General features: G+C 36.0%; 2 protein-coding genes across 2 annotated transcripts; both read left to right on the top strand.

Moving 5' to 3' along the window:
- Window positions 1–4,720: 4,720 nt before the first annotated feature.
- LOC149216206 (galactomannan galactosyltransferase 1-like) lies at window positions 4,721–6,884 on the top strand. Its single transcript, XM_089391166.1, has one exon. It carries the CDS (start codon window positions 5,240–5,242, stop codon window positions 6,680–6,682), a length of 1,443 nt encoding a protein of 480 aa, XP_089247292.1. The 5' UTR covers window positions 4,721–5,239; the 3' UTR covers window positions 6,683–6,884.
- Window positions 6,885–12,775: 5,891 nt separating this feature from the next.
- LOC149216205 (chromatin remodeling protein DDM1-like) lies at window positions 12,776–13,513 on the top strand. Its single transcript, XM_089391165.1, has 2 exons — window positions 12,776–13,314; window positions 13,350–13,513. Exons 1-2 carry the CDS (start codon window positions 12,792–12,794, stop codon window positions 13,511–13,513), a joined length of 687 nt encoding a protein of 228 aa, XP_089247291.1. The 5' UTR covers window positions 12,776–12,791.
- Window positions 13,514–24,895: the final 11,382 nt, after the last annotated feature.

Here is a 24,895-nt window from a genome sequence, read left to right as displayed (position 1 = left end):
AAAAACAAAAACAAAACAAACTGAATGAGTTTCATGGATTTTGAATCAACGTTCAATAATATTTCATGGTGTTGGAGAAATCAATAGAATTTCCATTTGTATATATAAAAGTTAATTAGAATTAACACTAGATACTCTATATCAAGCAACTTCAATATGATGTTTTTTTTTTTAACAAGAACGGAGAATATATTTTGTATTTAAAAATATTTGGGCTAAATTCTTGGAGTGGTTACATCGTATAAAGATATGACAATATAGTCTATGAGCTTGGCCTGAACAAAAAAAATGTATATTTCATCTACCTACAATAAATTTTACCTATTTCCTTCATACAAAATAAAGCAGTTTCAAGAATATTCCACAGATGTGTTAAAACTGATCTAACAAATAGAAAAATTTTCTCAACATATTAATTCATATTCTTTAGTCATTTGAAGGGATCTCCTCCTTGTTGATCCTGGTTATGGAGTCCCCAAGATTTAGAAGGCATCCCTATTCAATCAATGAAACTTGGAGCTTTCTTAGAGTTGGAATTTCCCTCTTTGAGGTCTTTCCTACTTGTTAAAGGGTGGAAGGGACCTAACTTTTTCTTTAACCCTTCTGAAAAGGATGGATAGGAGGAAGCATTACATTCTTCAGCATTCTTTGCAAATGCAGAAACATCATTCATCTTTCTCTCTTTTTTCTAAAAGTGGCTTCTTTTTCTTTCCCCAATTCATTGTCTTGTATTTTTCTAGGGACTATCTAAGAGACCTCTTTCAATAACCTTGGAATTTCATGGATTTCCTTTTCACCCTCTGATTTTTTGTCTGTAAATCCAAAAACCAAAGATTGTTAATGATTTTGTGTGTTTCTAGGTGAATGAAAAACCTTTTTTCTTGGACCCTCAACACCTCTTAACACCTCATTTTATGAATTATCCTTTGTTGAATTAAAATTTTCTTATGGAATGGTTCTTGCTTTCAGAGACATGAAATTTTCCTACTCTTCAAATCTTTGTTCCTCCTCTGTAGCTTGGAGCACGAGCTCCTATCCCATTTATGGAGGTCATTTTTAATCCATTTAGTTTACATCTTCTTGCCTCCTATGAGCATTTTCCTTTACTACTTCCTAAGTTATATCTCTTTCATTGAGATCACCCTCCAAAGAGGTGAATGGGTTCATTGGTCTGGGATTTTTATCATATTCTTCTTCCCTTTCCTACTAGATCAAAGTTGTTGGATTATGGAAGTGTGAGGCTCCCAAGAATTGAGGGCTTGACCTTTCTAGTATTCCTGCCAATTCATGCTCTTTCTCTTCCTCGAAGTATGACATTGTCCTTCATCTTCTTAAATATCTACAATTTTGTCATTTTTTGGGAAATTTCTTGCGATGTGCCCATAATCATGACAATGCCTACACTTGAACAGGATTTGACAATAATCTACAGGATGGATAGATGACCAGTTATCTATAGAGAGTTGAATTCTTTAGTAAGACCCACCTCTAAATCAACTTCAACACAGATCCTGACACAGACATACATTGAATATTTAATCGTTGCTATATATATATATATATATTCTCAATGCATTTCCAACATTTCTCAAGGTATCTTTATCCCAACAGCAAAGAGAGAGATGGGATAATTTGACCCAAGTTGGAATAACATAAGGGACATCATTCTCCAAGTTAATATCCAATGTCCATCTATCCAAATACAACCCTTATGCTCCCATAAAATGCAATCCATTTCATCCATGATGTCTTGGATAGACGGTGATCGGGTGCTTTGTTAAGGTGCTCCTTGATGTGAGTCACTCGTTCAATTCCCTGCCCCGATTGAGGTGATATATTAGACATGATGAAGATGCAGTCCTGCCAAGCTTACAAAAAAAATACAATCCATTTCAGATGATCGAATCTTTATATTCTTTGTGCTCAAAAAGGGAAGTGAAGAAGCCTTTCTCACAAAAAGCACTTTTGATTTGTCCCTTCACCAAGGGCTTGTAGTTTTTGTCCACCCACTGGTTGAGGGAATTAGGGGATGACCAGATTCCCATAAATTTCCCTGCCAAGCCCCTTTCAACAAGATTGAGAGTTGTAGCTCTAGATCTATTGGGATATACCAGGACTTTTGGAATAATTTCTAATCTTTGAACACAAATTTCTCATTCTTGGTTTTAACCCCATTCAATCCATTATGAACTAATGCATTGAAGGCAATTACTGCAAGAGAAGACATGGTGTGTGGCTGAGGAGATGTTAAGGAGGGTAGGGGGACGGATCCCCCCATAGTGGTTGTTGTTGCGCAGAACCCTAGTTCTCAATCCGTCGTGTCTTCATAGCATCGTCATTCCCCAAACCACATGCTGAATTTTCCCTCATGGGCTCCACCTTTAGCTTCTGCATATGATTTTGATTGCATGTGGTCGTTGTTACTGAGCTCAAGGTTTTTGGCCAATTTCACAGGGAAACTGAGAACCCCTTGCCTTTTCAAAAAAAATTCGAACCTAGTAATTGACCAACCACACAAATGCATTGATGGCTTTAACTTCAATATAATTTTAACCATTAAATAGAGTTGTTATTTTTTTCAAATTATTACTTCTCTACATTAAAATGTTCATCATTATATATAAAAGCTAATTAAAATTAACACCGATATTATCAAATAATCTCAATATAGTTTTAACCTTTTCTTATTTGTTTCAACATTTTGTTTTTTCATATCTTTATACTCTCTTACTATGATTATGAACAAATTTATATTTTTAATTATATCTATTATTTCTTTAGGCTCTCTTACTATGATTATGAACAAATTTACATTTTGAATTATATCTACCATCTCTAAATAAATATAGTGTAACTTTAATAACATGCATATAATAAATGTTGTATATTAGTTTATCCAATTATATTTGGAGCCATATCATGGTCAACAATTTAGAGACATGTTTTAATCAATATCTATTAGCATGTATTTTGTTATGTTAACTTATTATCTTATCTTGTATGTATTTGGTTCCATGGGCTTACTAAAATGGTTTGTTTAACTTTTTTTAATATTTTAATTAATTTAATAAATTATTATTTTTTTGATAGATAACCACCCACGGGGATTGGAACCAGTGACCTATCACAAGGAGTGCCTTAACAATGCACCCATTCACCATCAATTCAAAGCCCCATGGGCAATTTAATAAATTAATTGATAAGTTAAATGTTTTTTATTTTTAATGAAAAAATATTTATCTACATTTTCTTAGCATAAATTTTATTTAAAATTTTATTATTTTTTTTAAATAATCATTTTATAAACCTACTTTACGCTTGTAGTGATTTGGTATAAACAATCATGAAAAGTTAAAAACCGAATAAAGTGAAAGATTAAAGGCATAAAACTTGCTTAGCATTAACTTAACCTATGAAAAGATGATGAGAATGTGAAGAGGACAAGCTTTTTATTATTATGGTTATCTAAGGTTAAGGCTACTAGGGGAGAAAACTCCCTTTACACCTCCCTGATTTTTATTTAAATATTTATTATTATTTTTTAAATAACCATTTTATAAACGTTATAATTGATTTGGTATAAACTATCATGAAAAGTTAAAACCGAATAAAGTGAAAGATTAAAAGCATGAAACTTGATTAGCATCAACTTAACCCACGAAAAGATGGTGAGAATGTGAAGAGTACAAACTTTAGCATCAACTTAACCTATAAATGAATTTAAAAATTTATTTGGTAAAACCTAATTAATACAAAAGAATGGCTATTTTAACCCAAATATGACAATTTAATTTCCAACAAGATCATGATTTCTTGTTGTTTAAAATGTACTTTTGAATGTATTGATAGATCCAGTTGTTTTAGTGGTTTACAATGCACTTTTGAATGTATGGATGGATCCAGTTGTTTTAGTTGTTTACAATGCACTTTTGAATGTATGGATGGATCGAGTTTAGTGAGATTTTTTAGAAGCTTTTCTGGTAGGTTTTTCCGATCTAATATTTCTAAAATCTCACATGAATTTATTGAAATCAGGCTTGATGGGTAACTCCTACACAATTGAAGTGCCCTATGGGTTTTTCAAGGTGTTGAATCCATATATACAGTCAAAAAAACAATTTAAATAACACAAATCAATATTTCACCTCAAAATTTTCCGCTAAACACTAAAAAGTCCAAAAAATCACACTAAAGACAAACCCGGAATATATTAACACTCTATAAAATTCTTGAAACACTCAAATTTTACACATTAAACAATTTAAATTTATAATTCTTAATTCTTAAAAAAAAATTATAATTCTTAAAAATTTCAAAATAAAATTGCCCAAAAAATACCCAACAATCTATCTTTTATTTATTTATCAATTGAAATACCCATTTAAAAATAAAATTAAATACTAGACTATAAAAAATTAATAACTCAATTTTACCCTTCATCATCCATTTTTTATTTTTTATTAGATTTTAAACCAAAATTATGAAAAATTATACTAATAATGACTGTACTAATTGGAAATTATTTCTGCCATCCGGTAATTCAGGCTCATAGGAGTTGGTGTTTATTTCATCGAGGTTAAATTTATTATTCCATCGGATGGTACACGACCATTAACGTTCAATTTTTAATTTTGAGGTGCCTTCAATCATTCATGTGACTGACCGTTTAACTTTACAGCTGTGTGATTTCCGGGATCCTGGTTTCGTATCGCGTGTACATTCCTAAAAATAATGCCCTATAACCTGCACATCGGCCTCCAAACGCCTCTCATTGGGCTTTTCAACGGCGAATACGGGACCTTTTAAAAGCCGGAAACCCTGTAGGAATCGAATCGGAGCTTTCAAGGCAAACCACTGGTAGAAGCAGAGCAGGTTATTATTCTATAGAAAAGGTCCGTCTAAATTTGGAGATGATTTCCTTTTCTGCTGTTTCACCCTGTATTTTAAGGAATATTCTTTATGCCGAAGAGCAGTTAAAGATCGACAGATGTGACTGTCCTGTGGCCCTTCAAGAAGAATTTAATTATTTATCCAGTTTAATTTCGTGATTTACGCGGAGGTCCATCTCGACTCTCGAGGTTTTGTTATTTTGAACATTGTGCCCAGGCCTTGATATTATCACCTGAACTGTAGCTGAGTTCATCCCCTGATTCTATCATGTATTTTGGAGACCAGAACATAGTAAGTATATGGCTTGTGGCAAATGTGAAGCAAAAATCTATTGCAGAGATATAAGTTGATGGTAAATGATTCAAAGTTAGAAACTATCTCTGGCAATATGGTGCAGAAGAGGAAATCCTTTGATGGATTGCCGTTTTGGACCGTCTCCATTGCAGGTGGTCTGCTACTCTGTTGGAGTTTATGGAGAATTTGCTTTTCTGGAATGGACTATAGAGCCCTCGCAATTGAAGTCCGAGGATTTTCTTCACAATGGAATTCGAAGATCCACAGGTATGATCCCAATGTGACTTCTGTTATTCAACAAAATCAAAATGTGAGTTCTGCTATTCAGCAGAATCAAACTAAAGAAAATGAAATGAATGGCAAAGAAGAGGAACCCTTGTATCGGTCAATGGATGAGTGGGAGGAAAGTTCTGATAATTTTTATGCTGATTCTGACTTTAGTTACACTGTGGGGAATACTGTAAAAAACTGGGACGCCAAGAGACAGCAATGGCTGAGAGCCCATCCTCATATAAAGAACTATACAGAAGGAGGGAGGCCTCGTATCTTGGTCTTGACAGGCTCACAGCCTTATCCCTGCAAGAACCCAATTGGGGATCATCTGATTCTGAGGACTTTCAAGAACAAACAGGATTACTGCAGGATCCATGGCTTGGACATGTTTTACAACACAATCCTCCTTAATCAAAAAATGGCTAATTACTGGGCCAAAATTCCTTTGATTAGGACAGCCATGGTGGCTCACCCTGAAGCTGAATGGATATGGTGGCTAGACTCAGATGCTGTGATCACAGACATGGAATTTGAGCACCCATTGGAGAAGTACAAGGACTTCAATTTTGTACTCCATGGATGGGAGAAAAATGTTTATGAGAAAAGGAGCTGGTTGGGGATCAATGCAGGGGTTTTTCTTATCAGAAACTGTGAATGGTCCATGGATTTCATGGAAAGGTGGTCTGTGATGGGGCCTCAGAGTCCTCTGTATGAGTCCTTTGCTAAGATTTTATCTGATGTGCTGCCTGATAGACCTGTAAGTGAATCAGATGACCAGTCTGCTCTTGTTTATCTTATGATCAAAGAGAAGAAGAAATGGGGAGGTAAGATTTATATTGAGAATGAGTATTATTTTCAGGGTTTTTGGTTGGACATTGTTGGTACTTTTGAGAATATAAGCAAGAGATACGAGGCCATGGAAGCTGAACATACAGAGCTGAGTCGCAGATATGCTGAGAAGAGTGCAAGATTATATGCAGTGAAGCGAGAGCGTTATTTGAAGGAGATTTGGGCTGGGCTTTTCGAGAGGAGGCCATTTGTGACTCATTTTGCTGGGTGTCAGCCCTGCAGTGGGAACCATAACCCCATATACAAGGCAGAAGATTGTCAGAATGGTCTGCAGAGATCTCTGGATTTTGCAGACGATCAGGTGCTTAGGATTTATGGATTTCGGAGGCAGCAGCTTCAATCTGTGTTGGTTAATCCGATCCATTTCCATCCATAGATTTATAGTCCGATTCATTTCGATTCATAAATTTTGACTGTAAAAAACCATTGTATGGATTTATTTTAGATTTCAGCTACTAGTTAGCCCACATAGATACATAGAGATACTAGATCCATGCCCATTTTATTATAGAAAGGCTCCAGTATATAACAGCTTTGTAGAGCCAATTTCATTGTTCAATACGATTTGTTCTCCTGTATCTTTCAGTATGCCCTTAACACCGTTCTTAACTAACTGATGGTGAGAGCTGAAATGGTTCAGCAGTTGAAATGTCTTTCTTAAATTTAAATGTTTTATATTTTCATAAATATTTTATAATAGTGTAATGTATTTTAAAAAGTGATAACTTAGGTTTGAAAATATAAATATTAAAAAGTGGTAGTTCATATTTGACGATATATATTGATGTATAGTTGAGTGGTTGGAATAGGATATATATTGATATATAGGTGAGTGGTTGGAATAGGTTATTTGTTGAGTAAATTTATGTTTTTAAATTAAGTAAATTTGAGATGTTTTATAGTGAAGATGTTTAGTGGGGAAAAATATTTGTTGATGTGTAATTTTTATTAATAGATTAAATGATATTCGTTTAGGAGTTGGAATTTGGTAGAAAAAATTTGTGGTGAAATTTTGATTTGTGTTATTTAATTTAGTTTTTTTTACTGTATATGGATTTAGCACTTTCACAAATTTTTAGGGCACTTTTATTGTGTAGGGTTTACCCACAAAAAGCTTCCAAAAAGACGCACTAAAGACAACTGTTTATATTAATAAATGAAATGGTTTTTTTTGCATTTTTTTTATTAATTTTTTGTCTATAATTTTAAGTTGTTTAATTTGGTGTTTCTAAGTTTTTTAGGGTGTTGAATCTATCATTTAAACAAAAATATTGCAATTTTATTGGAAATCATATTGTCTAATCATTATTGAAAAAAGCCATTAAACCATTTTTAGATGGCTTCCATTAACAAATATTTTAATAATAATAAATTTTAAATGTCTTTAAAAGAATTTAAAAATAAATATTGATTGGAATGTAATTTAGTGAATAAAATATGTTTTTTTGGTTTTAAATGTTTATATTTTCAGATAGTCTTAAGTTTGAAGTTATATGGTAAAGTTTTGATCATTAATTAATTACCTTTTTTATTTTAAATTGTTTTTTTGCTATTCAATGTTTATTTTAATAATAATAATTTTAAATGTCTTTAAAAGGAATTTAAAAATAAATATTGATTGGAATGTAATTTAGTGAATAAAATATGTTTTTTTGGTTTTAAATGTTTATATTTTTAGATAGTCTTAAGTTTGAAGTTATATGGTAAAATTTTGATCATTAATTAATTACCTTTTTATTTTAAATTGTTTTTTTGCTATTCAATGTTTGTACGGTGTAAACTGGATATATAACTTAAATTCAAAGTTTTAGTGCAAAACTTTGCCATTTAATATTATTGACTTAGTACTTGCCTTTTATTCGGAAAAATGATATATATTGAGTATATTTTAATAAATTTATACTGCCATTTAATATTATTGGCTTAGTACTTGCCTTTCATTCAAAAAAATATATATACATTGAGCATATTTTAATATAATTTATTAGTTTAGTACTGGCTTTTAATGAAAAATATATATAGATATATATATTGAGTATATTTTAATATAATTTTAAATTAATATAATATTTATAACGTAATTTCATTTTGAAATGAGTAATGGTTTGTTGATAAATGGTATTGATAAGGTACACTATTGGCCTATGGTATGGTATTGTAAGAAAGTTTATTTGTTAATAATATTCACCATCAAATGGGGTAAATATCCATAGTTAAGAATCTTGTTATATTTTAAGTTTTAATTTGAAAAATGCTATAAAATTAGTAATTGCAGTGAGAGGTGCAAAGGAAGACCAAAAGCTCAAAAACCCATGCATTTTGTTTTCTACTAGCCGTGTTTGTGGTTGTCTTCCATTTCGTCTCAACTTTGTTGTTTTTTTCTCTCCTCCCTTGTAGCTATGGCTCTGGCTCTAGCTCACTTTGTATCAACTATGTTCTCTATCTTTCTCTGTGTGGAGGGTGAGGAAGAAGTAAAGCGTAAAATCAAAGATATTATGCAGAAAACAAGCACAGGTGTAAGGATCGATCCCTGACATGCAAGCACTAGAGCATCTTAAGTTTGACCCACTAGATTGGTTGTTCTGGTGGATATTGTAGGGTTTTGTGACCGGTGAAAATTGGTTGGATTTTGGGCGTTTATTCACGGTATATCATTCGGTGCCCTAAAATTGGTTGAAACAATTCCAATTGGGAGAATTTTTGTGACCCCTAAGCTGAGGGGGCTCTGATCTACATATGGTAAAGTTTTGATCATTAATTAATTACCTTTTTATTTTAAATTGTTTTTTTGCTATTCAATGTTTGTACAGTGTAAACTGGATATATAACTTAAATTCAAAGTTTTAGTGCAAAACTTTGCCATTTAATATTATTGACTTAGTACTTGCCTTTTATTCGAAAAAATGATATATATTGAGTATATTTTAATAAATTTATACTGCCATTTTATATTATTGGCTTAGTACTTGCTTTTCATTCAAACATATATATATACATTGAGCATATTTTAATATAATTTATTAGTTTAGTACTGGTTTTTAATGAAAAAAAAAATAATATATATATATTGAGTATATTTTAATATAATTTTAAATTAATATAATATTAAAATTTAATATAAAAATATAAATTAAAATATTTATAACGTAATTTCATTTTGAAATGAGTTATGGTTTGTTGATAAATGGTATTGATAAGGTACACTATTGGCCTATGGTATGGTATTGTAAGAAAGTTTATTTGTTAATAATATTCACCATCAAATGGGGTAAATATCCATAGTTAAGAATCTTGTTATATTTTAAGTTTTAATTTGAAAAATGCTATAAAATTAGTAATTGCAGTGAGAGGTGCAAAGGAAGACCAAAAGCTCAAAAACCCATGCATTTTGTTTTCTACTAGCTGTGTTTGTGATTGTCTTCCATTTCGTCTCAACTTTGTTGTTTTTTTCTCTCCTCCCTTGTAGCTATGGCTCTGGCTCTAGCTCACTTTGTATCAACTATGTTCTCTATCTTTCTCTGTGTGGAGGGTGAGGAAGAAGTAAAGCGTAAAATCAAAGATATTATGCAGAAAACAAGCACAGGTGTAAGGATCGATCCCTGACGTGCAAGCACTAGAGCATCTTAAGTTTGACCCACTAGATTGGTTGTTCTGGGGGATATTGTAGGGTTTTGTGACCGGTGAAAATTGGTTGGATTTTGGGCATTTATTCACGGTATATCATTCGGTGCCCTAAAATTGGTTGAAACAATTCCAATTGGGAGAATTTTTGTGACCCCTAAGCTGAGGGGGCTCTGATCTACATACATCTAATTGGCCCTAGGAAGGATATGAAGAGGGGTACAACATAGCGGCCATGGATATTCTCATCTCTCCATTTATTTTTACTTGGTCATTTCCATTTATTTTGTATGCGCAAACATACACCAAAAAAATAAAAATAAAAATAAAAAATTGAAAGAGGAAGGGACTGAGTCAACCATTAAAACAAATTCAAACATCAAACTTAAGAGATGCTCTCGATTTTCTCAGCGCGGCGCCTAAAGCACATCACTCGGGCAACTTGTCGTTTTAGTGTCCCTTGAGTAGGTGTATTTCAGGTGCCAAGTCAAAGGGGTGCAAATTTCACTTGGACTTGGTACCCAACTTCATCTCTTTCAAACTCATGCAATATGCATGTGATTGAACACAGGAGCAGAATCCTAGTGAAGAGCTTAACACTCCATCGAGCGATTGGACCATTGCCAGATTGGTATTGACAAATGATTTTAAAAATGGAGAAGGATTCAACCGCTAGTCTTAAAGGAGATGCACATTCACCTATATATGTTTTAGAAGATGAGGGAATGTCTAGAAGTGAAGTGCCAGTTGTTGATGCAGAGGATAATGATTTATCAGTTCATGGTGAAGCATTGGAAGTTCCAGAGGATATGGCCATGGAGGAGAAACGCCTAGAAGAAGAACGAGTTGAGCGAGAAAAGAAGGAAATGGAAAAGCAACTGAGAAATGGGAGTTCACAAATGGATCATGTGTTATTTAACAAATTGGATGAGCTTCTTAGCTAGACATCACATTTATTCCAACGGAGACTGGCAGTGCAAATTCAAGTGCGGTGAAGAAAAGTGGTAGGGGTCGAAAGCGTAAGATGGTGACTAATAATGGAGACTCTTATCAGACAAAAAAAGTCAAAAAATGCTAGCGATATTATGACTGAGAATTGCATAGTAGGCATCCCAGTTCAAGCTTCTAATAATTTAACAAAGGAGGAGAGGAAATTGATAGAACAGATGGAACTTGTTCCTCTATTGATCGAGGGAGGTTAAAGTCCTATGAAATTAAGGGTGTAAAGTGGTTGATTTCTCTATGGCAAAATGGGCTTAATGGAATTTTGGCAGATCAAATGGGTTTAGGAAAGACGGCGCAAACTATTGGTCTCCTTGCCCATCTCACATTAGGGGAATTTTGAGGTCTAAAATGGGCCTCCTAAGAAAAATGTACAACCAAAATAAGCTTTATAAGAACTAATAGGATTCAAGATGATGATGTCAACCATGGGGGATGATTCACCATTTTTGGATTTAAAAGGTAAAGAAATTAAAAAATAATAAAACTACATTTTCAACTTGTATTTTCGACTTATCTCCCTGAGGTTTTACTCAAATTTCGATCGAGAGTACTCATCTCATTGGATGAAAAATTTAATATATCATCCAAAGAGTACCCATTTTGCATACTTTTGATGGACCCTGCTACACAAAAAATGGGAAATACATGAAAAAATGTCACTGATTGTAATCACGTTTTTCATGTATTTCTCATTTTTTGTGTAGCAGGGTCCATCGAATGTATGAAACATGAGTACTCCTTGGACGATGAATCAAATTATGCATCCAACGAGTACTCTCGCTCAAAATTTGAGTAAAACCTTAGGGAGATAAGTTGGAAAATATTTTTTTCTCTTTTCTCTCTAAAATTTGATGATGTAATCTAATATTATTTCCACTATTATTTTATAATTTCCTTTGGAGACCCATTTTAGATCTCAAAACTCCTCTAATGAAAGGGATGGGCATGCATGTGCCCTTTTTAATAGTCGCTCTTATTGGTCTCCTTGCTCATCTCAAGGGGATGAGCATGCATGGGCCCTTTTTAATAGTTACCCCTCTTTCAACTCTCTCGAATGGGGTGAATGAAATCAATAGGTTGTTCCAAGCATGAATACTATAATCTATCACAACTCCAAAATTGAGCGATAAGAGCTAAGGAAAATCCACATGCCTCACAAAGTGGGTCCAACATGCCATGGTATTGTCACTTCATATGAGGTTTTGAATGATAGCAAGGCTTTGGCTTGCTATGATTGGAAATATATAGTTGTTGATGAGGGACACCGATTAAAAAACTCCAACTGCAAATTGCTGAGGGAATTGAAAACCTTACCTGCTGAAAATAAGTTGCTTTTGACTGGAACACCCCTACAAAATAATTTGGTGAAACTTTGGTCTTCGCTGAATTTCATTTTGCCTCAAATATTCACATCACGTGAAGAGTTTGAATCTTGGTTTGATTTAGCTGGGAAACAAAGGAAAGGGATGAGGCAGGAATAAATTGCAGAGAAAATAAGAGTTCAAGTAATTTCAAAGCTTCATTTGATCCTTAGACCATTTCTGCTCATAACGCTGAAAGAAGAGGTTGAGCAGTCCCTGCCGAAGAAAAAAGAGATAATTTTGTATGCAAATATGACAGAACATCAGAAGCATATCCAAGATCATTTGGTCAACAAAACACTTGAGGTTTATTTTCACAATAAATCAGAAAATGGCACAGGCCTAAAGGTAAAGATGAACAATTTGATGATTCAACTGCGAAAGAATTGCAACCACCCTGATCTTTTGGAGTCACAGTTTGATCAATCATTTGAATATCCACCGGTGGAGTAGTTGGTTAACTAATGTGGTAAATTTTGTTTGCTAGACAGGATATTTATGCATTTGAAAGCTCAGAAACATAAGATGTTGATATTTTCTCAATGGACTAAAGTTCTTGACTTGCTGGAATACTATCTAAGTGAGAGAGGATATGAGGTTTGTCGCATTGATGGAAGTGTTAAGTTGGAAGATAGGAAAAATCAAATAAGGGATTTCAATGACCCAGATAGCAACTTTTGTATCTTTTTGGTAAGCACACGTGCTAGTGGTCTTGGAATCAATCCTACTGTTGCAGACACCTGTATTATCTATGATAGTGATTGGAATCCTCAAATGGAGATCCATGCCACAGGGTTGGACAAACACTACTTGTACATGTTTACAGTTTTATCATATCCCATTTTGTGGAGGGTTCACATGCTTAAAGTAGTGTTTGGTAAGTTAAAGTTAGAGCACTTGGTGATCGAGAAAGGACAATTTCGTCAGGAACGAAATACCAACATGCTAGAGGAATTGGATCTATTTTCTTTGATCCAACAAGAAAAAGATGAAGAGGAGGAACTCATGAAGTGCGAAATTAGTGAATCGAGGAGGAACTCATGAAGTGTGAAATTGGTGAATCAAGTCTTGTGAGGTCGATGGATCATTCTGATATGCTAAACGATTCAGTTGAACATGCAAGTGAAAATGCCAATACTCTTCCTCTCAAGGGACCTGGTTGGGAGGTAGTAGTACGTAGTGGACAAGGTGGGAGTATGTTGTCTTCAATTGAAGGCTAGCAAAAATTCTCTTCTGATACCAACGACTTGAAAAATAAATTATAATGGCCCTTTTTTTTCTTTTGTTTTGGTGTTACGCCCTATGGACTATAGTTGGTGTATTTTGTATTCCCCATTGTTTCTATTGATCATTTTCTGTCGAGGAACTGTCTTATCCATCGATTGTAGTTTAGTGCTCAGGCATGTCACAATGTCATATAGGGATGATTTTACAAGGGATCACAATGCATTGTTGTGGAATTTGAAGTCCAAATTAATCTCAAGCCTTTTGACAGCTCTGAAAAATGTAACATATTTTTGGCGTGTACTTGGTGGAAATATGGCAGCTTATTCCCTCTGTAATACACATGGTAAACCTGATGTCTGTAAATATGTTGGTATATCCAGATGACTACGTTTACTCTATCAATGGAATTTTTGATCATTTGATCATATAAAATAAACTTACACTAGGTGTGGCACCTACAGCTTATGCCATAAAATCTTTATTTTCTCCCAACTGACATAGAGCTACATTGTTTGAATAAAATTTATCTATATTCCGGTGGTGCAGCAGCACACTCGACTCAAGCCATAAATCTTGATTTGTTCCCAGTTAACATAGGGTACATTGTGCCGATTAACAATCCAGTGCAAAAGGCATGCAGGTGCAAGTGGATTCAAAAAAAAACGCGCGCGCTCGGTGATGCAATCAGCTAGGTCTGCGTTCAACTGCCGCCGCCATGGCTGCTCCAGGGGGTGCGGAGCCCTCTCCCACCCCACCGATATCCCCAGCAGAAGCATTCAGAAGAATTTTAATGCAGAGAGGGAAAAAACGAAATCATCCTGAAGTCCCGAAATTTATAAAAAAGCTGGAAGAAATCCCAGAAATCGCTTTGCCAGAAGACCAAACAATCAAAATCGCCCTTGCCTTGGCTGACAGAGGTTTAGTAGGGCAATTTATGGGTCGGTGGCCAACAACAAAATCGACTGATGAATGGGTGCAAAGAAACTGGAGACCCCTGCTTCCCAACAATGTGATCAGCTACGCGGTTGGAAGGGGCTTCTTCATCTTCGAATTCACTACCAAAGAAGACCGAGATCTGGTGTTCAGAAATGGCCCATATTTCATGGGAAACCAAGGTCTCTTCTTGAATAAATGGACACCCGACTTTGACCCCTCAGTAGATGTTCCTAAGGAGGTCCCTGTTTGGGTCTGGCTCCCCAATCTGCCAATACACTGCTGGAGTTATCAAGCTCTGCAAAAGATAGGAAACGGTTTGGGCAGATTCATAGACAAAGCTGATAACAAGGGCCAATACACTTGCGCCAGAATTTGCGTGGAAGTTGACCTAGAAGCTGGACTACCGGAAGCCATCAAGCTTTCAGTGGGAGATTGGCACCATTTCCAGAAGTTGGACTACGAGCAACTGCCATTCAAATGCAGAATCTGCCATGAGCACGGCCATTTTCAACGAAATTGCCCCAAAGCACCATCAGGGGACAAAGAGGAAGAAGAAGGATGGAAGGAAATAAAAAAGGGAAAGGTAGTCTCAAAGCCAAACGAGAAGAAGCAGTCAGGACCAAAGGGAAATCCCCAGACCAATGACAAGACCAAACCAGTCTCAAATGAAGGCCCATCCTCAGTTGAAAAGGGGGAGACCTCAGAGAAACATGAAGAAACTGAAGATCAGCCAAAGAAAAGGAAGGATACCGAAGAAGAATCAAATGCCCAACTAGCCAAGGCAGATCAAGGGGAAAAAGCAGGCAATGACGAGCACATAAGTCTTGCCTCTGATTCAGGGGAAGATTCAGAAGAAAGAGAATCTGAATCAGACAGTTCACAAATTCCTCCTATCAAATCGACCAGGGGCCGAAAATCCAAAAAGAAAGAGAGAGAGGAGAAAACCTACATGGATGTTCTCCAAGGTTCTCAGAAAACTCTAAAAGGAATGATGAACACAAGATCCGGGCGCAAGCATAACAAGGCTCCAAAAGGATCCACTCCCCCCCACTCCAATAAATAATGAAATACGTCTCCTGGAATTGCAGAGGATTAGGTAGCAGGCTGAAAGAAGAGGCCCTGAAAGACATTGTGAGATTACATATGCCTGAAATCTTTCTCATCCAGGAGACAAAACTGGAGGACACTCTTCTCCTCCAATCCAGCAAAACATTCTGGCGCAAAGGCCCTGGTAGAGCTGTCAGTGCTAGAGGTGCCTCTGGTGGGATTGCCTCCTTCTGGGACAGCTCCAAATACGACTTGATTCAAGAAGAGAGTTGCCAGCACTGGATTTTCACTCAGCTCCTTCACAAAGACTCTGGCCAACAAGTAAGTATGTTTAACCTTTACGCTCCGGTCTCTCCATCGGAGAAAAAAATTTGTTGGGACTCGCTCCAGTCATTTCTTGTTTTGCACAATCCAGAAAACATCATGATTGCAGGGGATCTGAACGTTACTCTAGCTACTGAAGAGAAAAAAGGAGGTTCCCCTGTAAGGGATCCAGCCAGAGAATGGGTAGAAGATATCATGATTGGCTGGGATTTGGAGGACATCAAACCATCAGCTGGGAAATACACTTGGTCTAATAAAAGACTAGGCCCCAGCCATATAGCTTCTAGGTTGGACAGATTCCTTGTCCAAGCCTCCTTTCTTACTAACGGGCTTATGGCTTCATCCAAAATTCTGCCCAACTGCACTTCCGATCATAAACCCATAAGTCTCGAGCTCTCCATGGATGGTTCTCTGGGCCCAATTCCATTTAGATTTAGCCCATTGTGGATTCAGCAAGAGGGATTCAATGAGGTGGTCTCTGAAGTATGGAATTGGAAAATACAGGGATCCCCCTTCTTCGTTTGGGAAGAAAAGTTGAGGGCTCTTAAGAGAAGACTCAAGGAGTGGGCTAAAGCTTTGAAAACACCCGCTGCCAAGAGAAAAGAGTTTGTAGAAAACCTTGCTGCTCTCCAATCATCAATGGAGGATTCAGTTATTACCCAAAGTCTGCTCCAAAAAGAAGTTGAGCTGCAAAAAGCCCTTCATAAAGCTAGTAGGGACGAAGAAGAGTATTGGAGACAAAAATCTAGAAATTTATGGTTACAGGCCAGCGACAAAAATACAAGTTTTTTCCACAGGCATGCCGAAGCTAGAAAGCAATTCAAAAATGTTTCAGAAATCCGATTCCAAGAGGTAGTGGTTAATGATTTTGAAGGTATCAAGAGAGCAGCATTCTCCTTTTTTAAAGATCTCTATTTAGCGCCAGATGACCAGCCTATAGATCCTCAAGCCTATCCGTATAATCTAATCCCTTTTTGTGTGAAAGATTATGTCAATAATCTGCTGACTGCTCCGATCAGCATGGACAAACTCAAGAAAGTCGTGGATTGCATGGAACCGGACAAGGCGCCAGGGCCTGATGGGTTCACTGCTAGGTTCTTTCAATCTTGCTGGTCAACTATCAACAAAGACCTCCTGAGAATGGCCAGGAAAACCCAATCCTGTGCAAAGATAGGAGGAAGTACCAATTCAGCCTTCCTTGCTTTGATTCCGAAAGAGAAAGGAGCCTCAGATTTCAGTAGATTTCGACCCATTTCACTGTGTAATACTAGCTATAAACTGATTACCAAAATAATTTCCACTCGCCTTAAGAATATTCTGCCGGACATCATACCGGAGAACCAAGGAGGCTTCATCAAAGGGAGAAAGATCCTGGATAATATAGTGCTAGTTCAAGAGGCAGTTCACTCAAGTGGCCAGAGAAAAGAGAAAGGAATGGTAATAAAACTAGATTTGGCTAATGCCTTCGACAGGGTGAGGCACGACTTTCTGTTTGCTGTTATGACGAAAATGGGCTTCTCAATAAACTTCATAAATTGGGTGAAAGCCTGCATTGCCTCTCCTTGGATTGCACCATTGGTAAATGGACGATCGACTGAATTTTTTACAGCTTCCAGGGGATTAAGACAAGGTTGTCCGTTGTCCCCGCTTCTCTATGCTATTCAAGCCTCAGTTCTTAGTTTCCAGCTCGACTTCTGTCAGCAAGTCCAAATTCTGCCAGGCCTTAGAATGGTGCATAATGTCAAAGATATAAACCATGCCCAATTTGCCGACGATACTCTGCTGCTGGGTGGAGCGAGCATTAACTCGGCCAGATCTTTCAAAAAGGAACTGGACATCTATAAGGAAGCAACCGGCAGCAAGATAAACTACTCAAAAAGCACAATCTATGGCTGGAACTGTTCAGCCAAAAATCTTGCTGATATAGCCAGGCTACTGGAAATGAAAATCTGTCAGGACTGGGATTCATTCAAGTATCTTGGGATCCCAATTTTCAGATCCAACCCTAAAGTTGCCCACTGGATACCCCTTTTGGACAAGCTAAAGCTCAAAATACAAGCCTGGGGAGCCTCCTGGTTGAACACTGCTGGGAAAATAATTCTTATAAAATATGTCCTAACAAGCATGCCTCTTTATCAGCACTCCATTCTCCTTGCCCCCAAAACCTTTCTCAGTAAAATGGACGGTATGCTGAGGAGATTCCTTTGGGAAGGGGGGAAAACAATGAAAGAAGACTTCATTTAGTAAATTGGGATACCATTAAGAAACCATTCATAGAAGGAGGTCTGCAAATGAGAGATTTGGCTGCTCAAAATCTCGCTCTAGGCTCAAAAATTTTGTGGAATATTGTGGCAGGGAAAATAAGCTGGAGAAAAAAAGTATTGTGGAAGAAATATTTTCAAGGTCAACGCCTGAGATGTTTGGACCTTCCTCCTAAAAACTCCAAAGGTTCCCCAATATCCAAGCTTTGTATCGCAGCTCTGGAGAACTTCAGTCCCAACCTCTACTGGATCCCAGGCAATGGGAAGAAAATCAGAATTTGGAAAGATCAGATTCTAGGAGACCAGCCACTACACCAGATAGAAGGCCTGGCAAATATTAAACTATGGCTGCACTCCAACAATAAGGAAACACTTTGGGACATATCCAACTGGACGGAGGATGCTGACAGAAGATGGGACAACTGGAATCTAGGAGAGGTTCCACACCATCTGCATTCTGAAGCTTCTTTACTGTTAGACAAACTGCAAGGAAAATCTCCTCTGTCAGCAACAGCCAAGGACAAAAGAGGGTGGGGCTCCCATACTGGTACCTTCTCGGTAGCTGAAGGATACAAAAGTCTGATTGCTATTCCGAATGTTCCTCCAGACCCAACGCAATGGAAATTCATATGGAGCTTCCCTTCACTCCCAAAAATCGACTTCTTCAGCTGGACAATTGCTCATAACAGTGTTCTGACAGGAGACAACCTGAGAAAACGGGGAATGGAAGGGCCATCCAGATGCCCATTATGTATATCAGAGGAAGAATCAGTTGATCACCTGTTGTTGCTGTGCCCATTTTCCAAGACAGTTTGGAAGGGGATTCTGAGTTCAAGGGCGAACAAGTTTGAGCTGCCAAGTAATGTGCCAAATCTGCTCCACAAGTGGGCCAAGCTATCACCTTTTTGCCTCAATAAAAAAAACCTGCTAAAGACTGCATGGATGTGGACCCCTAAATTCATATGCTGGAAGTTATGGCTGGAAAGGAATAACAGAATTTTCAGAGGAGAAATCTGCACTTCAAACAGAGTAATTTCCAAAATTAAAGCCATTTTGGGAGAAATGTTGGAAGCTAAGCCAGCCTTAAGGAATGAAGCGAAGCTTGACAGTGAGGAGGAGCTCTGGCTGAAAGATATTGTCCCAAAAAATCAATCCATCCCTATTACTCCAGCCTATTGTCATGCTATGTGGGAAATACGCCTAGAAGAACAGGAATTTCTAAAGTGGAGATCGGCTCTAGATGACCATTGTCTATTCTTCGACGGGGCCTCTAAAGGCAATCCTGGCGCTGCGGGTGGAGGTGGAGTTCTGCTGAAACCTGAAGGCACTACTTTACTCAGGTATCATTGGGGTCTAGGAATCGAATCAAACAATAGAGCAGAGGCTCTAGCTTTGTGGCAGGGGCTGACTCTGGCTCTTAAATGGAATATTCAATCCCTGACGGTCTTTGGAGACTCTAGGCTCATCATTCAAGCAATGAATTCACAGTCAAATCCATTGCAGATCCATTTAGGCCATATTCTCAAGAAAATTAGACCCATGCTGGCTAAGTTTCAGAAAATATCCTTCTACCACATAATGAGGCAGCTAAATTCTGAAGCCGATTCGGAAGCCAATCTTGGCTCAGCCAAAAGCCAAAGAACCCTTTCAGTCAACTCGGTTGAATCTCTCTGTATCATCCCTTAATAGGATTTCCCAGGAAATTGATATTTGATGTATATGGGATCAGCTTCTGAGACAGCAATCTTGGATTCCCATCAGGTTTTGCTGTTCTAGTTTCCAGGTTTCATCTATTCCAAGCTCCAAGGGCAGGCACTCATGAAAAGTTTGTTACTTTGGAATCTCTGTTTCTGGCAGACTCTTACGCTATGTTCCCAGCAGAATCCTGAACTGTCTTGGACGATGTGTGACTATTTGGTTGAATGCACTGTTCAGGTGAGCTTCTGGAAGAATTAAAAGAGTCTTTTTCTGGTTCCCCAACCACTTGTTGGAAGAAAGCCAAGAATGGCAGCAAAATTCGGGTCCTTCCTCTGTCTGTCAACTCTCAAGCTTGGTGAGTCTGTTAGCAACTCATTCCTTTCCAGAAATTTAGATTAACTTCAGAAAGAAGATCTTGTGACAGTTTGCTCCTTCTCCATCGGCTCCACCGTCTGGTCTTCTGCAAAGGGAATTTCGAATCAAGTATTAGAGCAAGCTGATCTAAACATCGAGCCTAATAAAGCATCGGATCAAATAATCAGTGACAGCAAGTTGATTGTGCATTACAACTATCCAAAAATGTCTTGTGGCATACATGTGATTGTTAATCCAAGGCGCTGGTTGGTTGGGGATTGATGATCAGAGAGGGAAGTCGACATTTCAATTGCCAGATTGAAGAAACTCAGATCCGAATTGTCTTACTGGCAGCCGAGATAGTGGTCAGCATCTCAAATTCCAAGTTTAAGCAAGCCAAATTCTGCAATCTCCCAGGGGCAACAGGTAACAGCCATTGATTATGTGGACAATCGCTCCATTAATGATGTCCAGAAATTTTAGGCAAAGACTCTGCGTTTTTCCCTAAAAGCCGCTTAAGTAACAAAGCATGTCCATGGATTCACCATGTAACAAGAATTCTGAGGGTCAAGAAATTTGAGGATCTATTTCAATGTAACTAGCACGCGGTAGCTGTTTTGCCGCCATTCAATAAAAAACATAACCATTAAAGTCAAAAAAAAAAAAACATAGGGTACATTGTGCCACTATAATTGATCTATAATTTAGTGATGATTGTCAGAAAAGCTTCTGACTCTGTTCATCAAAAGCGAAATTATCTTTTTCTAACCATCACTACGTTGCATTTTCCTTTTCGTTGATTAATTTTTGAATGTTATGGTTTTTTTTCATGTTCATGGCAACAGGGATTCGCCAAAATCTGACAATAGACAAAACAAATATAAAAATACTCCCCTCTACCTTGGAAACCCCACGGCACTAGTGTTGCCATTGCTCGACACTCACAGACAAAGCTACGAACGTTGAGGTCTGAGTTTCGAATCTTGTCTCCTCGTGATTCCTATTCTGGTTTTTCTCATGCTTTCTACCACCATTAACGACTATGTCGAGATTTTTCTCGCATTCGAGTCCACCATGTTCGACCCCGACGGCTCCCCGGCTGGGTGCACTGAGTCCAATGCCGCCACTTTCTGCGGGTGGACTGGAGTCTTGTGCAAAGAAATCAACAGAATGAGTTCTTTGGACTTGACCAATATGAATCTATCAGGGATGATTCCTCCGTGGACATTATCAAGCCTTGACAGTGGTGCTAAACAACTATGGGAACAGGACGTCCAGAAGCGAAGCGAGAGCCGGGTTGAGGAAGAAACCCACCACAAAGTATTGATTATTGTTCTTAATGTTGATGAACGAGACATTCCATGCCCGTGAAACACCCAATGGGCAAACGTTGAAATGGGTTTCGTTGATCGGGCTCGCATGGCTCATCTCCAGATGCAGTATTGTCGTATCACGGTACTTGGGCTCCTCAATGTATCGAACAACAATTTCAGCGACAATATCTCGGAAAACATTTCCAAATGGAAGAGCAACGGCGGTGTGGTTGTGCTTCAGGGACAAACCACGTGGTCGAATACCATTGGATTGAACGACAAAATTGAAGTTCACTTATTCACTGCAATGAACAGTGTTAATGAACAGTGTTTGGACATGAAAGTCCATAAAGAAAATGGCTTAGGCGTAGTTAAATTTAAATAAAATATTTATAAAATCTTTTGATTTTGAAATAAGTTATGGTTTTTGGGCATGTAGTATTGATAAGTCATGGTATTGACCCATAGTATTGTAACAAAGTAGATATTTTTTTAATATAATATTTATTCCTTTGTAAGTATGAGTTTTTAACCAAAATTCACATGTCACGAGAAATCCAACCTCTAAATATAAATATCATGTAAATATGCATTACATTGTTAAAAGAAATTCAAGCTATGGCACTATATGTAGAGTATAGGTATAGAAGTTAGATATTAGATGTAAATATTTTTAAATTCAAATTTTTATATTGTAATTTCGATTTTATTAATAAAATTATGAACAATTTTTTAGATAAAAGAAAATCATCATATTACATTAAAATATATCACATATAAATAGTAGTTACAAATTAATGTCCATTTTACTATTAAAATTAAAATAATGATTTTGTAACCATATTTAAATTTAATTAATAAGCACATAAAAAACTAATATTTATAATATAACAAGATTTTTAAACCCCATTTTACCATGGATATTATTAAATTCTAAATAGGCCTTCTTACAATACCATATGCCAATATTGTGGCCTCTCAATACCATATACCCAAAAACCATAACTCATTTCAAAATTATTTTATATTTATTTAATTTCATTACGTTTTTTAAATTAAAACTTAATACTTACAATAAACATAACAAGATTTGTAACCATGGATATCCACCCCAATTTACCATGGATATTATTAACTTTAAATATGTTGGGCTAAAAACATGGCCTCAAAAACCATAACTTATTTCAAAATCAAAATAGTTTATAAATATTTTATTTTAATTTTATTTTATAACATTTTTCAAATTAAGTTTAAAAGCATAAATGTATCTGAAGAAACATGGCTTATCAATACCATTGGTTCAAAAACCATAACTTATTTCAAAATCAAAATATTTTATAAATATTTTATTTTATTTTATTTTATTTTATTTTATAACATTTTTTAAATTAAATTTAACAGCAAAAAGTTATTGGAAGAAACATGGCTTACCAATACCACTTGCTCAAAAACCATAACTATTTCAAAATCAAAATATTTTATAAATATTTTATTTTATAACATTTTTTTAAATTAAATTTAAAAGCAAAAAGTTATTGGGAGATGTTGTAGTGATGTAAATGTTTGTAAACATTTACATGTGGATTCAATTGAAAAATAATGAAAGGTAAAAAATAATTGTTTATGGAAAGATGTTGCAATGTCTTGTAAACATTTTGAATCAGGCTAAATAAAATAAAAAATTGATAACCATAATTATCAATAAAACATTTTGGCATGGTCAAATTACATAAAATTATAAATATAAATAAAATATAAAATATAAAATTAATATTTATAATTATAATTATAATTAATTATAAATAAAAATAAAACTAACCTAGATCCATCTTAACTCTGGATCTACTAAGAGTCGGGATCAAAGTTCTTGAGATGCAAACTTGTTTTAGATTGAAAGGAGGTTTGATCCCTTTCGTCTGTTAGATTCGGAGTTAAGTTGAATCTAGGCTGGTACCAAGCCAAAACATTCAAAAATGAATATTTCATCGTTTAAAAAGAATTGATTCTTGTACACAAGGAGTGGGTGGGGAGTTGAATCAATGCTTTACTTGAAGCTTGGGATGGTTTTGTTGGAGGTATTTATGCTAGAAAGAAAACTCCTACTTTTGAAGAATTATGGGCATCGTGCACTCTAGAGAAATCAAGACTAAGGGCTAAAAGCAATAATCAACCTTATAATGAAGATTCACAAGAATTTGCAACTAGATCAAAGAAGAAAATTGGATTTCAAAAAAAACAAGCTGGTAACAGATGATAAAGATATGTCCAAATTCCAATGTTATGGTTGTCATGAATATGGACACTACAAGAATATTGTCCTAGAGACCCTAAGAAAAATAATATGAAGGAAATGAATGAAGCAACAATAGTTGAAGATGAAGAAGAAAATTGGATTTCAAAAAAAACAAGTTGGTAACAGATGATAAAGATATGTCCAAATTCCAATGTTATGGTTGTCATGAATATGGACACTACAAGAATATTGTCCTAGAGACCCTAAGAAAAATAATATGAAGGAAATGAATGAAGCAACAATAGTTGAAGATGAAGAAGCTTTGAAGAAACCAAAGGATGAAAGTCACAAGGATCTCTACTTTTAAAGTTAATGGAGAATTTGGCAAATGTACATAGCTCTATATAATCTACCTTTATACCAGGTTTGTACTAAAGTTTAATTTTTATTACTTGTTTAGAAGATAAAAAAATAAAATAGTATTTATTGATGGCAAGACAATTATATAACCTATGGATAGCATAGAAGAGTATTGGGATTCATGAAGGGAAAATTGTATAAACTTGTAAGATTTTTTCAAGAAGATTGAAATTAAGAGGGAGCTCATAGTCATCTACAATGTAGTAGTTGAAAGAAAGAATTGATTCATTGAAGTATGTTCCAAATTTCTTATATAGAGAAGCCTCCTTGATCGCCGTCTACATAGAATTTTTTACAGAACTCTAGAAGAAACATTTATTTGCAAATCCATAGGCATTCCCACATAATGAAGGAAGACTCATGTCTCCACAATTTCATCATGAAGATTCATAAGAAGATAACATATGTAAGAAGTAAGGATTAGAAGGTGGCATCCAAGACCTTGGTAGATAGAAGAAGAATAAAATAAAGAAATAATTAAGAAGTCTATCAGTGATCTATTTGTTTTTTTGAAAGGCTATATCTAGCTTGTAGCATGATAGAGATTCCTCTAGCTAGAAAGAATTAACATTCACCTCAGATTCAATAAAGTTCAGTTGACCTTATACATCAAAGAATGAGTTAGTGACTCTACTACAATATCTATAAATGTTGACTAAAGTAGAGCATTTCACTTTAAGAGGGATCATATTTTTGCTAGACAATGGCAAGTGCTACCTAGACTCTGACAAGTAGATGGAAGAAACAAGAGGACATATAAAAACAAGAGGACGTTCCTAAATATAGGAG

This window comes from Pinus tabuliformis, chromosome 1_1 (assembly GCF_031772625.1).
Source record: "Pinus tabuliformis cultivar Carrire ecotype Pingquan chromosome 1_1, CPIR1, whole genome shotgun sequence".
NCBI classification, from domain to species: Eukaryota; Viridiplantae; Streptophyta; class Pinopsida; order Pinales; family Pinaceae; genus Pinus; species Pinus tabuliformis.
Note: the sequence above shows the minus strand (reverse complement) of the source record. Positions and strands in the feature narration are given on the sequence as shown.